This window comes from Battus philenor, unplaced genomic scaffold (genome assembly GCF_028537555.1).
Source record: "Battus philenor isolate CCGP_79_NKW_IND1 unplaced genomic scaffold, ilBatPhil1.0.hap1 SCAF_5, whole genome shotgun sequence".
NCBI classification, from domain to species: Eukaryota; Metazoa; Arthropoda; class Insecta; order Lepidoptera; family Papilionidae; genus Battus; species Battus philenor.
The window spans coordinates 5185149-5201097 of record NW_027181715.1 but is presented as its reverse complement, the minus strand read 5'-3'; the positions used below and the strand labels follow the sequence as shown (position 1 = coordinate 5201097).

At 31.7% G+C, this 15949-nt stretch overlaps 1 protein-coding gene across 4 annotated transcripts in view; it reads right to left on the bottom strand.

The window, feature by feature from the left end:
- Positions 1–13571: 13571 nt before the first annotated feature.
- The window catches only part of shi (dynamin-1 shibire), a 29543-nt gene continuing 27165 nt past the window's right edge, over positions 13572–15949 (bottom strand). For 3 of the 4 annotated variants that reach the window (XM_068772543.1, XM_068772545.1, XM_068772544.1), the window contains one exon: positions 13572–15601. In XM_068772543.1, the coding sequence (XP_068628644.1) occupies positions 15538–15601 (64 nt within the window). In that variant the 3' untranslated portion in view covers positions 13572–15537. The remainder of the gene's footprint in view (positions 15602–15949) is intronic. The other variant, XR_011108844.1, reaches the window with a different exon arrangement.

Below are 15949 nucleotides of genomic sequence, written 5' to 3'. Positions count from 1 at the left end.
TAGCGCGTTTTTTATTGATTCTTGTCGTATAATGACTTAAAACTAATCATAATACTTTAAAACTTATCACTACGAATTCACCTGACAATTTTTACATACAATATTCTTTTAAATGACAAATCAATTCATTTCATGGAAATTTTTGTCAAGTCTTCAAAATTCAATACACGCCCAATATGTAGAGTTCCATGGTGCTTATATCTAACTATAAACAGTAATACACAAGCTAATCTATATTTCATTTCATAGAGCATAAAGCCGACTCAAGGTGTGAACAATTTTTAAATTAATATTTTTTGTTAAAAAAAATATTATTTTCAGTATTAAAACTTGACAGCCGTGCATTGTTATGAGTAAGAGTATTGCAATAACCCGTCATTTAATTTTAATAACACTTTTATAGGTAACTAACACGCTTTTACTAGAAACTTCTGTGTAAACAATTATCATGCAATGAATAAAAAAAATATTAAACAAAGATTCGTGAAATAATGCTACAGTGTAAAGATTTTTTAAGTCATAATAAAGCTTTGGAATAAATTGTTCTTGCTACCAGATTCGCTAGTTGAAGAGAAATAGGCAGAGCCGCATAGCGCACAAATTTTATGACCTCTTGGTCCTTATGGTTCTGGAGTGAAGGCCAAAGACAGGTAAGCGAAGCGCAGGACGTCCACCCACAAAATGTACGGACTCCTTTGTAAAAAAAGGCTTAGGAAGACGCTCGACGCAGGCCGCTTCAAATCGGCCCAATTGAAAATCTAAGTGGAAGTCCTATTTTCAGCAGTGGATGTCCTATGACTGAAATAATAACTGAATTAATGATAACTATGACATTGATCACAACAAAAACCTGAATTTGAGGTGGGCTTTTCTTAAATCAGTGTCATATATCTTAACTTGTAGGATGCTATTACATTTAGGTGATGACAATTTTATTTTATACGAATAAATGAATTATATATTGATATTTTAGTTATAATTCGAATGTGTAAGCTAGCTGTGTAAGTCTAATTTACTGTTTATTACTCTATCCACCCCCATGAGCACAAGGAATACTTAAGCAAGGAACAATTGTATACAGATCACTTTATCTTGTAATATTTTAATCTAGACCTTATTTTAAATATTAACTTTGCAATGTTCTCCGAAGTAAATAATGCGGATATCTTTATCAGAAGACCAATACTAGCCCTCCAGATTGTATTAAGTACAGCTTGCTGTCGTTTATTGTCCAGAATCACGTATTTATTCTTTAAAACTAAACCCTTTATAACATATTTGTGTGCATGAACGTTATTATTACATTCAACGATAATTGATGTATTTATTCATAATGAAATAAAATTTAAAACAGCAAGTATCAAGATTTATTAAAGCAATAAAAATACGCATAGTCAAATGTCGTAAATGGTCAATTATATAGTAGTTTCGTTTTTAGTGGTCTATCGCGCACGAGGGTGCCGGGTGGGACCGGTGTACGGCGCTATTCCACAACGTTAAACCTTTACATATGGGTTTATTACAACTTGTAAAACGATTTATACCAATTTCAATATGGATAATAATTTTAAGAACAATCCCAAGTTGTGAGCAGTGGTAGCCCAGTGGGTTCGCGAGTTCGTTTCCCAGGACACAATCTTACATAGTTCACTCTTTGTGCATTGGCTATATGTGTGTCAAGAGAATGAGCCACAGCGTCCTTCCTCTATGTACCATAATACCACACTGCGATCGCCAACCCGCCTTCCAAGTGTGGCGATTATCGTATATACCCTCAGATGTGATTGGATGAGGCCTAAGCTTTTCATTGGGCGTTTATGGGCTGTAATGGCGATTCACAAGTAGACGTTTAGATTGATACAATGATAACAACAATCTGTAAAAAAGAAATGTGCTAATTTCATTTATTCTAATTATAAAGACGATATATCTACTAAACGAAAACAATAATTTACTATAGTGACCTAAATATATTCACTTCATCGTTTTAAGTTTAAAAAGTTACTAAGCCTACGTAATATTTTACTGTTACCTAGTTTTGTAAAATTATAATTAAATTACCGCCATCGTTTTCATTTATTTAATCCGTTTATACAGTCCTCATGCTCGCCAACAACGACCATTTGACATTTACTTTCCTGCTTATTAAAAATACTTGTTAATTAATTAGCCAGAATTTTAAGTAAGGACAAGTTTTTAAGTAAGTGAAAGGACAATTAACTTAATTATGTAATGCTTAAGTTGTGAACACCTTCATAGAAAGTAGTGCATCTTGGGGATGTTGTGTTGCCTCCAGGCTGTGTTATTGTTACATCTATGCATCTATGTGTATACAGGGACCTGAGTTTCATTCTTCTGTTCTTCTCAAATTTTACATATTTATTTCCCCAACACGTCTAGTCATCTAGTCATCTAGTCTTATCAAGAGATGTAATCCATTCTAATCTAACAGTATACATATTATGAGTATTCTTGCTAAAAAAACTGGGTTACTAGTCCAAATAGTTAACGTACTTATATAAAAATATCGTTCATTACTTTGTTTCACAAGTAATTTACAGAGCAAACGACAGCCATTATTTATGATACAAACGCAAGAACGATTAAAGTGCATTAGTAATACACATATAAGGTAAGAGTAAATACAAAAATAATCACAAAACTAACTGCACCATCGCTTGTTTTCCACCCCATCGCTATAAAACGCAACCCCTACAAATACACCAAAGCACCACTCAAATTAAGTGTGGCGCGATCAACAGTCATTTTCGGTTACAATTAACCACACATTTGAGTGAAAAGTCAACCACCCACTCCAATTGATTTATTGTGTCCTTCGAGTCCCGCCATTGTGGCCCGGGACTTTTATTGTTCCTTACACGCGCCAACAACGTTCTAGATGTGTCATGTGTAGTAGTTAAACGAATTAAAAAAATACCAACTTATAAGATTTATTTTCTTTTCTCTCGATCAGCGTCGATTTGGTGTTTTTTATTTATAGGAATATTTCCAAATATATATTTTTATGCATTTATTATAACCAAGGCCTCATTTGCGGGGGCAAGTTAAGATGTCTGTCACCATACAACATGTTTGATGAAAATTTGGTAAAATTTGTAGACTAATTTAAAACTTTTATATACTTACCTTAGGATAAGTATATTGATAACCAATTAACAATTAATGTGTCTCCAAAAAAAAGAAGATACAAAAAGGGCTGATTACAAACATATATATTTATATAAGTAAGTCTTTTTAGGACTTATATATTATTCATATTCCAAAATATTTCATATTAAGAACCCGTTGACTATTCGCTATTTGTTCTTTCTGTTTCCATAATATAGTAGTTTAAAAAAATTGCTTTAAATGTTAAGAGTACGTGTAAGTAAAAGACCATATTTCACACGTACTTTTTAAGTTGCTATAATTTTTTCTTTTAGTTACACATACAAAAATACTTTTTCATGTTATTATAAATATATAGAGTAACTAAAAATCTTACTACGGTAATATAAAATTAGCCTGTAACATAAATAATCATGTCAAAGGTTAAATTTCAAAACGTATCGCACTATCCGCAGATAATAATAAAAATAGTAAAGATTATTATAGAAAACCAAAACAATTTTAGTAATGTAAGTTAGTCGTAATAATACATAAAAATTTATTTTATGGAGAATAACAGAGATTTAAGGATAAAGGGTTTTGAAATTTAAAACACATTTGAAGTAAAATTATTAACTTACACAAATAATAAAATAATCCTGAAAATAATTAAACAATAACAAGAAGTAAAACAATATTAAAAAAATAGAATAATTGTAAAATTTCATTCGAATATAATTAAATTTCAATAATTTTAAATAAAAGTGATATTACAATTATTCAAACGAAATTCACTTTCAGTAAAATTGTATATCAAAGCATCATGGCGTGTGTCAGCGAGGGTGCAACGCTGTTCATTTGTCTAAATGCAGAAAGTAGCGTTTTGAAGGGCACTCGCCCACAAGGCTGGGAAATTGTTGCTCTTTAGGCAAAGTTAAAAACGTTCATAGGGCATTCAAGTACTTCCTAGCCTGTTTCGATAACTGCGCGTTCTTTGTTTAACCTATGTAATTGTTGATTTCACGACTCAAGCACATAATGGATAACTTAACGTTATTATCGACTACAATAATACGTTACTACAATTCAACGAGCTCTTTATGTATTTCTCTGCCAGTAAAAAAAAAACATAAATGTAGATTAAATTCGATATTACAATGTGATCACTTTGTAAGTTTTAAAATTACTATGCGATGTTATTACGAGGAGAACTCGACGCAATTACGTCGAACGTCACGTAGGAGTCATTATTAAAAGTTCAAATAGTAATAACCGATGGATTAAAGCCGATAGGAATCTTTGAGTGGACGAAATGTAAGTAAGAACGTAATTTTCGGCTGTTTGGTGACGATATCAATGGAAAAGTTTTTCAATTTGGCTCACCTAAGTCATGGTAATGAACACGAATCAAAGTAATAACTAATATTATTGTGTTTCTTTCTTTATCAACAAGCTTAATTTCAAACTTTATTATAAGTATGTGTTATAATTGAAAATTTTTAGTAATAATAATTGTAATTTTTTAACACAGGTTAATGTATGTTACCTAATTGTACAAAGTCACATTAACTATCAAAAATCACCTTAAATGTCAAAAATCATTTTAAATGTCAAAAATCCTTCTTCCTTATTCCTAACATTTTATTATAGTTTGTCAAAAAAAGTAATTATATTCAATTACACTCTGTTAAGAAACAAATAAAACTTCGAGACTTTCTCTGTATATAATTACTATATTCATTTAAGTGAAGCAATAGCTATGTATAAATTACGAGCAGTGGTGGCCCAGCTGTAGAATACAGAGACTTGCAATCTTCAGTCACTGGTTCAATACCCGAGATGCTATCCGATTTAACTCATACTTTACACATCAAAAAATCAAAAATTCGCTGCCCTGATGACATCACAAATGATATGCTCAAGTCTTGCGAAGAAATACTGGCAAATATCCTTGCTTGTTTATATAACAAAATTCTAATACAAAATCAACTACCAGAAGTGGTTATGTTCAGAAATAATACTGATCTACAGAAAAGGAAATGTAAAACAAATCAAGACCTACAGACCAATTAGCCTAACATCTTGTCAATGTAAATTATTTGCCGCCACACTGTTACATCACATTAAACATTGATGAGGCATACAAAGGACTATGATGAAAATCAACCTAAAAAATAGGCTGAGTTTATTGACAACTATTCATCGATAAACCACAACCACACACTAAAAATGGTAATTGAGAAGTATAATGAATTTGATGCCACTATACATAATATTCTTTGATTATTTAAAGGCATTGGAGTCATTTCACATGAACCTATTTGAAAAGCATTGAATGACCAAAAAGTAAATGTTCGATACATATAACTAAATCAAAGCTATTTACAACAACAGTATTGCGAGAATATGCTTAGATAGTATCTTACTATCTAAGCATATTCTATCAAGATTCTAAATGAAACGGAGTCAAACAAAAAGATCCTCTCACACCCAAACTGTTTATAGCAGTACTAGAATCTATCTTCAGGAAGTTAAATTACTATTCTTGCAATAAAGATATGTGGTGCTTAACTCTTTCGACTAAGGTTTACAGATGACAAAGTATTGCTTTCAAAAATTTCCGAAGAACTAAAATACATGACCGAAGCAACTAAAAAAAGTGAATTAGTGAGGCTTACAATTAAAACATTTAAAAGACAAAGTTTATGACAAAAAGAGAAAAAAATACCTGTAAATATTGTAGTTACAACTCTTATGTAATATGTGAAAGATTATATTTAGAACCTAAAATATCATTTAAATTTTGTATGGATAAAAAATTTAGAGTAGAATAAAATTTACATGGAACAAGTATTATTTAATGAAGGATATGTTTAAAGGAGCCTTACCAGTTAAAATAAAAACAAAAGCATTGAATATGTGCCTAACCCCTTACTTAAAGTATATGTATCAAACGTAGATGCATTTTATTAAAATCAGCTCTCGTGAAAAAAGCACTTTGATACGTAAAAGAATGATAGCCCAAAATGTTGTTAAATACATACTAAGGTTAAAGTGGAAATAGGCGGGCCCCATGCAAAGAACACAACGACGATAGGTGGTCTCAAATTACTACAAACTAGATTCCTTTTTGCAAAAAGATCAAGAGGTAAACCGACCCAAAAATGGAGTGATAACATCATAAAAGTTGCGGGAAATTCTTGGCCAAAGTCAGCCAAAGATAAAAAACTCTGGAATAAGGTGAAGAAGGCCTATGTAGCTTCAGGTGACCCTTACATTAATAACAAAACACGTAATGTAACGTAAATTTAAGAAAATTTAAACCAACCCTACTAATAATATTAAATACCAAATTATTGTATTCGTCATAAAATAAATGTATATATATAACATAAAAACATAATAAACAAACAAATAACATAAAAATGTATATACATAACTCAATAAATAATTAAAAATTTAATTATTATTCAACTGAAATAAATAATTAGCACAGCAAATAAATACACAATTGACAACATTCCAATTTATTAGTAAACTACAAGACGATGCCATAGTCTTTTAAAAAGCTGTAAGGTATTTATAATGTACATCTTTAAAAATATTACTTCAAGAAGATCTGTTCATTCAAATTTACATTCACATTTAAACATGTATTTGCTATTAAAGATACTAGTTACGAAGAAACGATTGCGAGCATACATTGTCATTAATTACTGAAGCTTTTCAGACACTATCCATTATATTTTAAGTTTACCACCGCCAGCTGCCGCTTGGTTCGAGTGCTGCAGGTGTCTCGAGAACAAACTATCACGGATTCGAATTACTTTTATATTTAATTATAGATTTGGGTTGACATCAGCCTTTATTTACGTAATTCTGTTAAAGTGTTTTATATCTATATTTAAGTTACATAGTAACCTATCCTCATTACAGCTTTACTTACATTAAACGCATATAATTTATCGGGTACAGTGCAATAGAAAGAGAGTATAATAAATGAACGGATGGCAATGTTGGAGAATACAGTTTGAAACTTTTCATTAAAAAGGACTCTTCGTACATTCTTCTCGTGACGTACCCAAATTAATGAATGATGGTCTTTTGAAGAAAACGTTCACATACAGTAGAGCGCCATCTTTATAACATGATTATTTGAGTTCTGTCCTTTAAACTAATTTTATCCAAATAACAGTAAACGATTATCATCATTATTATTATGTACATTACACTTTATGTCAAAATTAATCTGCTTCAATGTAATATTTATTTATACAGACTGATTAATTATAAGTATAAAACTACTGTAAGCGTGAATTAATGTATGATACACCTAAACAAAAAATTGTGGTTTCAGAAATAACGTAAGAAAAAGTGTTTTTCAAATTAAGATTACTACAAATTCAAATTAATTATGGTTTACAATCTGTCTCTGCAGACTTTGCACAGAAATAATTGTCCGTCTCTGTGAAACAGAAAATATGAATTTATGTAATAATTTCAGAGTGATGCTTTTATACAGCGAGATAGAAAATAGGTTTGAAAAGCTTAAAAACTTTTTGCTGCCAAATGCTAAACCGCTATACATCCACCCCTTTTAAGACTACACTTATAGCCAATCATCTTGTATAAAACAACAAATAATGAGCTATTTGTTATACTCATAGTCGATTTATGGTCAGCAAAAATTCATAGACCACTTGTTAATATTAAAACAGTAGCATAGTGACTTGTTACATCCTTAAGTGATTTGATTGAACCGGCACAATGCGTGCTGCGGTCGCAACACCTGTAATTACTACGTACGAACCCCGCACGTTAATCGTTGGGAAAAATTAGGGCGCGTAATGAGCGGGGGAGTCTTTTGGCTTGTGGGAACTCGCCTATTGCCAATTGAATTAGGCAAATGCTTCGTAATATCTACTTACTAACTTTCACCGCAATTATTAGAACAACGGACACTCGTGTTACAACTAATTAGAGGTTTATAGGTGACGGTAGAATGAACGAAATTTTTTTTAGTTCGATTTTTGAAAAGATTTTTTTTAATTACACGAAAAAGCTAAAAATGCGATATGTGTTCTATATTAAGCTGTAATTAATTTGAGTTTGTAATAACTTAATTTGAACTTTCTGATACAGAACTTCATGTTGTTGATTATTTATTAACAAACAGCTACTATTATTTTATGTTACGTCGTAATTTGGAATGTATCTGTATGTGCAAGATGGTAATCCATGAAGAAGTCCAGTACTGCCAATAAGCCGCCTCTATCTCTTAAGACCGACGAAAAAGCATGGTGGATTTTTTTACAAGAAATGTTGCCATCTGAATTTAGTTACAGTATTTCGATAAGAACTAGGTGCCATGATTATTCTTTTAAAATTAAATTGTTTAATTTAATTCGAAATATTTATACGAAAACGTACCAAACGTAAGCAAGTATTATATCTACGCCTAATTTATGATTAAATAAACATATTGTTCATGTATGTGGGTTGAATAATAAATAATACAATTTCCAAGCTTACTTTAATATGTTTAATGTTTCATTGCTCTTATAATATTGGTTCGATCTCAAGGACAAGCATATGCCTTGCAGTGGGTGTGTATTATCTGATGTAATAATAATATTAATGCAACTTATTCTTGTTTATTATGAAGTTAAACGGATTTAATTATCTAAAAATTGTTATGTTACAATTAATCCCTTCTCTTTATGTACAAGTATTTCGAATGTGCAAGTTTCAAAAGTCCAGTCTTGTATTTAACAATAGGTGTGTAATGGTTCCTGAAAACTATAAAAGCCGTAAAAGCATCACCGAATATGTACAAATAAATTCTAATCTCCAAATACATTTAACCGTAAATACATTAATATTAAAAGAAAAAAAATAATATTTATTCGATTCTTTTTTACGTAAGAAAATATAATGACAATGTGTTTCTTAAGTCAATAATTCTTAAACTTTTGCACCAGTATAATAAATGTAATAGGTTGGATTACCGTCGGCTTCCTGAAACAATTTCGTTAAATTAATGTAAATAGGTATATAACCTAAAAATAGTTGGTAGAAACGCTCCAGTAGCATTTAGCGCTGTACAATGCACAATCAACGCATTTGCATAGCTAATCGCCGCATATAAACGTACAACGTGCGATAAGTAAGGTATATTTCCCCGCTAGGAAATTTACATTCGTGACTGTAATCGTTAACTATATAAGCTTCCAAACGGAGTAATTTATAGCACCCGAGAGAATTATCATAACAAATCTTGTAACTAAGTAGAACGAAAATTATATTATAATTATAATTATAATAGCATAATAAGTACTCTTCATCGTCGGTCATTAATATTTCAGTCAAACATCCACTGATGGACATAGGCCTCCCCAATAAATATCTAATAGGACCATATGGGATTGGCCTGCGTCCAGTATCTTTCGACTATTTTCGGCCGTGTATCCATTATGTACCATTGCTTGGCCAAGGCTTTGTTGTTTTTCCAGCCAGCTATCTTCACTCTCCAGCTGAATGCAAAGTTATCCCCTGCAATCTTAGTCTACCGTGACGGCGGTTTACTCAGAAAAGACATCTTTAAGAATTTTCCTTTAAAGTGGTTTTTCCACAGTGGTGAGAAGCCCTGGAGCAACTCATATTACATGAGCAACTCTTGTCAACGTTAACAAATGCAGTTTAATAGCTTTGACGTACACATGAGCAAACTCTTTGTTTGGACACTTAACTGTAACTAAACTCAAGCACTCCGTTAGGAATCATTCCGAGTTACATTATTAATTTACTGCATGGAGGCGGCTGACATAAGAGCTTCGAGTGTTTCGACGCAGAAAAATTAAAAAATATATACTACAACCAGTATTTAAAGTAAATTTATCTTCTAGTTATGATTTTACCGTAGATCGCCCTAGATGCCCATTTTAAACTTTAATTCATTATAATAACTCTGATGCACAAATGTCGGGAGAATAGTAAAATTTAAACTGCGTAAGACTTCTTTTACAAACTTTCTGTGCTCTTATTGTAATATAGACCGAGGTCGTAGATATCTAAACAAAAATAGTCATCTTTTATACGTCACGAATAACAATGTTCAGATTACTAAAATATCAACTTTTTATATATTTCTTGTTACTTCTGTCTGTAAATTAACGGACAGTGTCACATTACCACCGTGAGGATTAATCATTATTATCATTTCAGCCGAAGGATGTCCACAGCTGGACATCCTTCTTCACAGATTTCCAAAAATATCGGCTAGAAGCGGCCTGCAACCAGCATCTTCTGTCCACTTTATGTGTGGACATCCTACGTTATGCTTGCCGGTCCGTGTTCTCCACTCCAACCTTAAAACCCAAGCGATCATCGCGATACGTAGCCAGCCCAGAATCAATATATAATAAAAACTCATAGACATCAATCAAATCTTTATCGTCAGGCAAACTGAATATATACGTGTTCACCTGTACTTTTATAATATATCGAAAAAAACATAAATAACTCAAAACATTTCTTTAAGAAATAATTTGTCACAAACGAATAAATTGCTTCAAAAATAAAAGTCAAAACACGAAACATTACGACAATTTTGTCTCCAATTTCGCTCCAGTAATAGCATATGTATTACAATCAGCAGAGTAACAAACCGAGACTAAGTGTAGCCGAATATTTCCGCTGTGCCCATCTCGGCGGCCATTACGGTTTAGATACGAAGGCGATAGAATTACCGGCCACTGAATAATTTGATAGGGGAAATGATTGATACAACAATCACGCGTAATAAGAAACGTGGTCATGCGATTAGGGCCCCGTGAGCCACGACAGAGGGCGCCGCAAGCCGACAATTGCTGCCCGACGATTTAATCAAGTCCCAGCTCCTAATGGCTTTCTCTTTCATTAAATTGTAATAATGGCCGATGTTTTTGTCTACGTTGTGCACCGGGCGTACCCATGACGTATTGCGCTATTTAAATTGTTATATAGCATATCATAAGAAAACAAAATCGAACAGCAGACTAGGTTTAAATTTAATAACAAAATCCTTTTTAGTATCAAATTTTCAAAGTTTAATTATTTGAGTTTACTTTATAGAATATCACTTTTGTCCTGAATAGTTATCGGGAAATTACATGGCTGTCAGGACTATAGTGCAACCAAACCCGCTGTACCACGTCTTAAATATTTGCGCGGCGAAACGAGGGTAAGTAACGGCCGTTTCGATCCATATTTTCCACGATTTTTACCTTGCTGGTAAGAGCTCTTACAACGATTTTAAGAATACTACAAAGAAGAAAACATAATACGGGATGAATTTTAGGCTATTTAATACAGGGATTTACAATAAGCTATGAAAAGGCAATGATATTTATGACAAGTCTTAAATGACTCTGTTGAGAAAATACGATCGATATTAAAGCGCCGAAGGCACAAGCCGTTGATATTCGAGCTAACACAAATATTTGGTGGATAAGTATCTTCCCATCATCTGCATGTCATCTTTCGATAATTACATTATGCAAAGTAAATCCGACTGTTTTAATTTCACAAGTTCGCACTTCGGAAAAGATTCCAACGTCAATTCAGCCATCCAAAAACTCATTAAAAAATTATAATAAGCCTAATTGTACCAAGCTATGGTTTACAAATAACACACAAAAAGCCAACCAGACAGGCGAAACAATGAAAGTACATAACTATCCGTAAGTAAGATATTTCACTCCATACTAGTATATTATATGTATCTTCATTCTAGCAACAAATTACGCGTGCAGTTTAGCGATTTCGAATGTACTTTTTTTGTCAGATATGGAAAATAGATTATAAAAAAAAATAAAGTAACCGACATTGGCCAGCGGATTGGCAAGTTGAATTGGCAGTAGCCAGGCCATACAGAACACCACGAACAGTTGACCGCTGGGGACTTAATATTCTGAGGAGACTATGGAACGGCAAGAGTAGCAGCTGTTGACCCACAAGGTAGACAGACGAAGTTAATACCATCGGAAGACGCTGTATATAGCCTGCTTACTACAGGTTCTATTGTGTATCAATGTAGTACGCCATATCCAGCAGAAGACATCTTACAACTGAATTGATGATAAAGTACAATCATCAACGCGGAAATCGAAATTATTCCCATATAACCACTAGAAATCGGGAACTGAATTTCATATATTTTTCTAAGTAGATATCTTAGAAAAGTTTACCATTTTTTGTACCGATGCGCATGACCTACACAATATTGATTCAACTTTCTAAATAGAAAAACAGCGGAACAAAATCATGATTACTTATGATTTCCAATTTCCATTCATATTTTATATGTGGGATTGTTAAATAATAAAGGCAGCGGTTCCGAACACAAGTCTTTATTCTGTTCTTAACAGCGTAATATCTTTTCACGCTGTTTCTCATGACATTATATCGACTTGACGGTTAAACGTCAAGAAGACAAAAGTGACAGATAACATATGTTTATGAAGTTATAAGTAATAAGTAAGTAAAAACTTAAAAATAATTTTATCTTTAATCTACATATAGGTGTAATTTTTTTTCGATTATTACCTATAAACAAGGCGATTATTTATGGCATTGGCCTAGCGCTTACGGTTAATCTGTAATACGCCCATTACAAGCTTACCAAAACACTATGTTTTTTTAATCACTACTTATGTATTATTAATATTACAATACGAAAACGAATCATAAATTAAAAGATGCGTTGAAGAACGAAAGAAACGGACCTAGTCCAGCGGATTGAGACAGTGGTGGTAATATTGTTCTAATTGTGATAGTGATAGCGATTAATGTTATTACAGAAATTTCCTAGCCCTAAAATATAATTATTTTTATTCTCTCTCTCCTACTCACCTTAAATAGAAAAAGAATATAAACCTACCGCATTACAAATTTTTCATTGCTCACTTACTCTGCAAAAGGTTGGCCACTTCTATTATTTTGAACACCACAAATCTTACTGTATTTTATAAGTTAGCTCTCCATGGTCTGTGTCGATTATCATAGCCATAGATAACACCGTATATAATCATCATCGTATCAACCGATTGACGCCCACTGCAAAACAAAGACCTCGCCCAAAGATCACAAGGATGATCGATCTTCTCGAGATCTTAATTATATCGTCCGTCTACCTGGTGAGGGGCACATCGCGTCTACAGGCCCGTGGTCGCTACTTAAGATCCTGAACCCGACATTGCCCCGCCCACTTTCACTTCAGACGAGTAATTCTTGGACCTACGTTAGTGACATTGGTTCTTCTGCCGCAGATATTTTTATTGATTACAGACATTTGTTTATAGTAACAGTAAATCGTGCACACTTTATTTACTAGTTCATGAACAGTGGTCGTAGAGGCCGTCTAAACAGGGTTAGGGTTGGTAATATTTTCAAAAGAGCTAATAAGTTAAAATAAAACATATGAATTCATATTATATACACGTTTATTGCAATATTTTTACATCAGTATACAAATTAGAAATAAGTTCACTGTGCATTTTACACACATATATACACATGATTGCTTGCGTCTAGCGTGTGAACGTGAAAGAAAGGGAATGTTCGCAGAGTAGATAGCTTTGGCATTGCCAATGGTCAATAGAAAACTTTAAAGAAACGTTAAAATTATAAAACCTTATGACTAGTCACTCGATAGTTACCTAAATACAAAGTAACGGTTTCCTTAACATAGATACCTTCAAAATAAAGTTCCAAATAAAACATATTAATAAAAAGTTCATATTCACACGCCAGGCAAAGTCGATGTTGGTAAATAAATTTATTAAATATAAACTCAACGAACAACATTTATTAATATCATCGACAGAAATTAGATATTCGCATGCCTATTAACCTAAAAATCAATGGTCAACTTATTATGGAAAGCGATTTTGTATCTATAAATGGTTCGGTATGCAAAAGGGAGAATGCAAACGATAATCATAGTGCTTGTAAACAAATAGTCTCCCAAAAATATTTGATTTAATTATATTAGTGAGTCATTTAAGCCGCCTCCATAATTAACTAGCTACAAATAAGTATAGATGAATATGTGTTCTATAATTCATCATACATCCATTTCACATTGTAAATTGTTTTACACGAAGTAATAATAAATGTTAACTTTGTGCTAAATAAAATTAACGGATTCAATTACAATAAACTAAATCTGTTAATTTTATTTTATCCTTACTGATGCTTACTGATACATCTTACAAATCTTTGACACCTTTTCGCTATCGTTCCTTTTGCCACTATGATATACTAATTATCGTTGTAATAGTCATAGTATAAATATGTCATATTTATAAATAAATAATTATCTCATACTGCAATAGCATTAAAATGTTATCGATACTTTTCCGTAAATCTGGCACAGGCGTAAAACCTTGCACTTCAAACACTATAAACAGACTTGTGATATTTGTACAATAAAATAACTACTAAAATTAATTAATTTCGATGAATAAATAAACCAACCCAATTTAATTTGGTTAAGCTATAATTTACATTTGCACCCGGTTAAGGAAAAATTACCATTTGTTTGCAATATATTGCTAATTGTGAATTTTAGCGGATTGCTCAGTAAACAGCAAAACAGTCAGTATCCATAATTTAATTACGCTTTGTAATTTGACAATTATATAAAACTGTTCAACATTCATGTTAATTTTTAGTAATGGCTATCTCTTATTAAAGTATCTTATATTTTTTACCACAGTGAAGCATCATTCTTTTTTTTATATATAAACATGTTTAAATGATGAAACAGAGATATCACAGTTACCAAAAATTTATACAGGTCATATATTTTTGGTACTAGTGTTACCATTCTTTCAGCTCTCCATTAAGAATTAGTTTAGTTTAAAAGTGTAGTAACACTAATAACTGTCAGCGACTGTGAAATACAATTTTAACATATTTTATATTTTACATATCGTTTAAATACTTGCACATAAATCATTATTATCACCGGAATTTATTTAAGTAGCTACCTATATTAATGAATATTAATTTTTATTATTCTAACAAAACGATATTTTTGTCCCATGATTTTGTCATAGATAAAAAATAATTTAAAAAATCTGCATAATTACACATTTATAAAAGCATTACTAATTAAGAATTCCTCCAGTCGTTTACAGCCTCATCTATAGATATTTACAAATATATTTTTTAAATACATTGGTGGTATTATCATAATAATCTTGCTATAAGAGGAACAGATTTAACTTAACTAACATAAGTATTTACCATCTTTACAATTAAAAACATAATTTATTTTTATTACCCACCTGTTCTTTGTAAAATATGAATACTAGACATTGAAGCAGTAGTATATTTATTCACAGTGTATATTATCACAAATAGGGCGGCAATACTTAGACGCGTTCAAAATGGCCGTCCGTTCTGCGGTCGCTCGGGCAGTTTTGGAGGAGCATTCGGAACTGGTCGGCTAAATATGGAAAAAAATAAAAAATATTTTAATATAATTTGTTTGTACATATATGTTTAAAGTGGTTAACGTGTAGAAAATAAGACAGTTTTTTTAAGAATCTTTTCAAAGAGAATAATAAGTATAATACATACATTCTAGATGTCTCATATAAAGTTTTTCATCAATATACTCACTGCCATCTTACCTAAACGTTAGTACCCACTTTTGCTATGAAGTAAACAATAATTAGAAATAAAAATAACAAAACAAATAGGTGAAAAAGCAGATTTTCATACATTTAAAGCAGTTAACATAGAAAGCAATGAACAAAAATAAAATATAAGATAAATAATGACAAAGAAATTG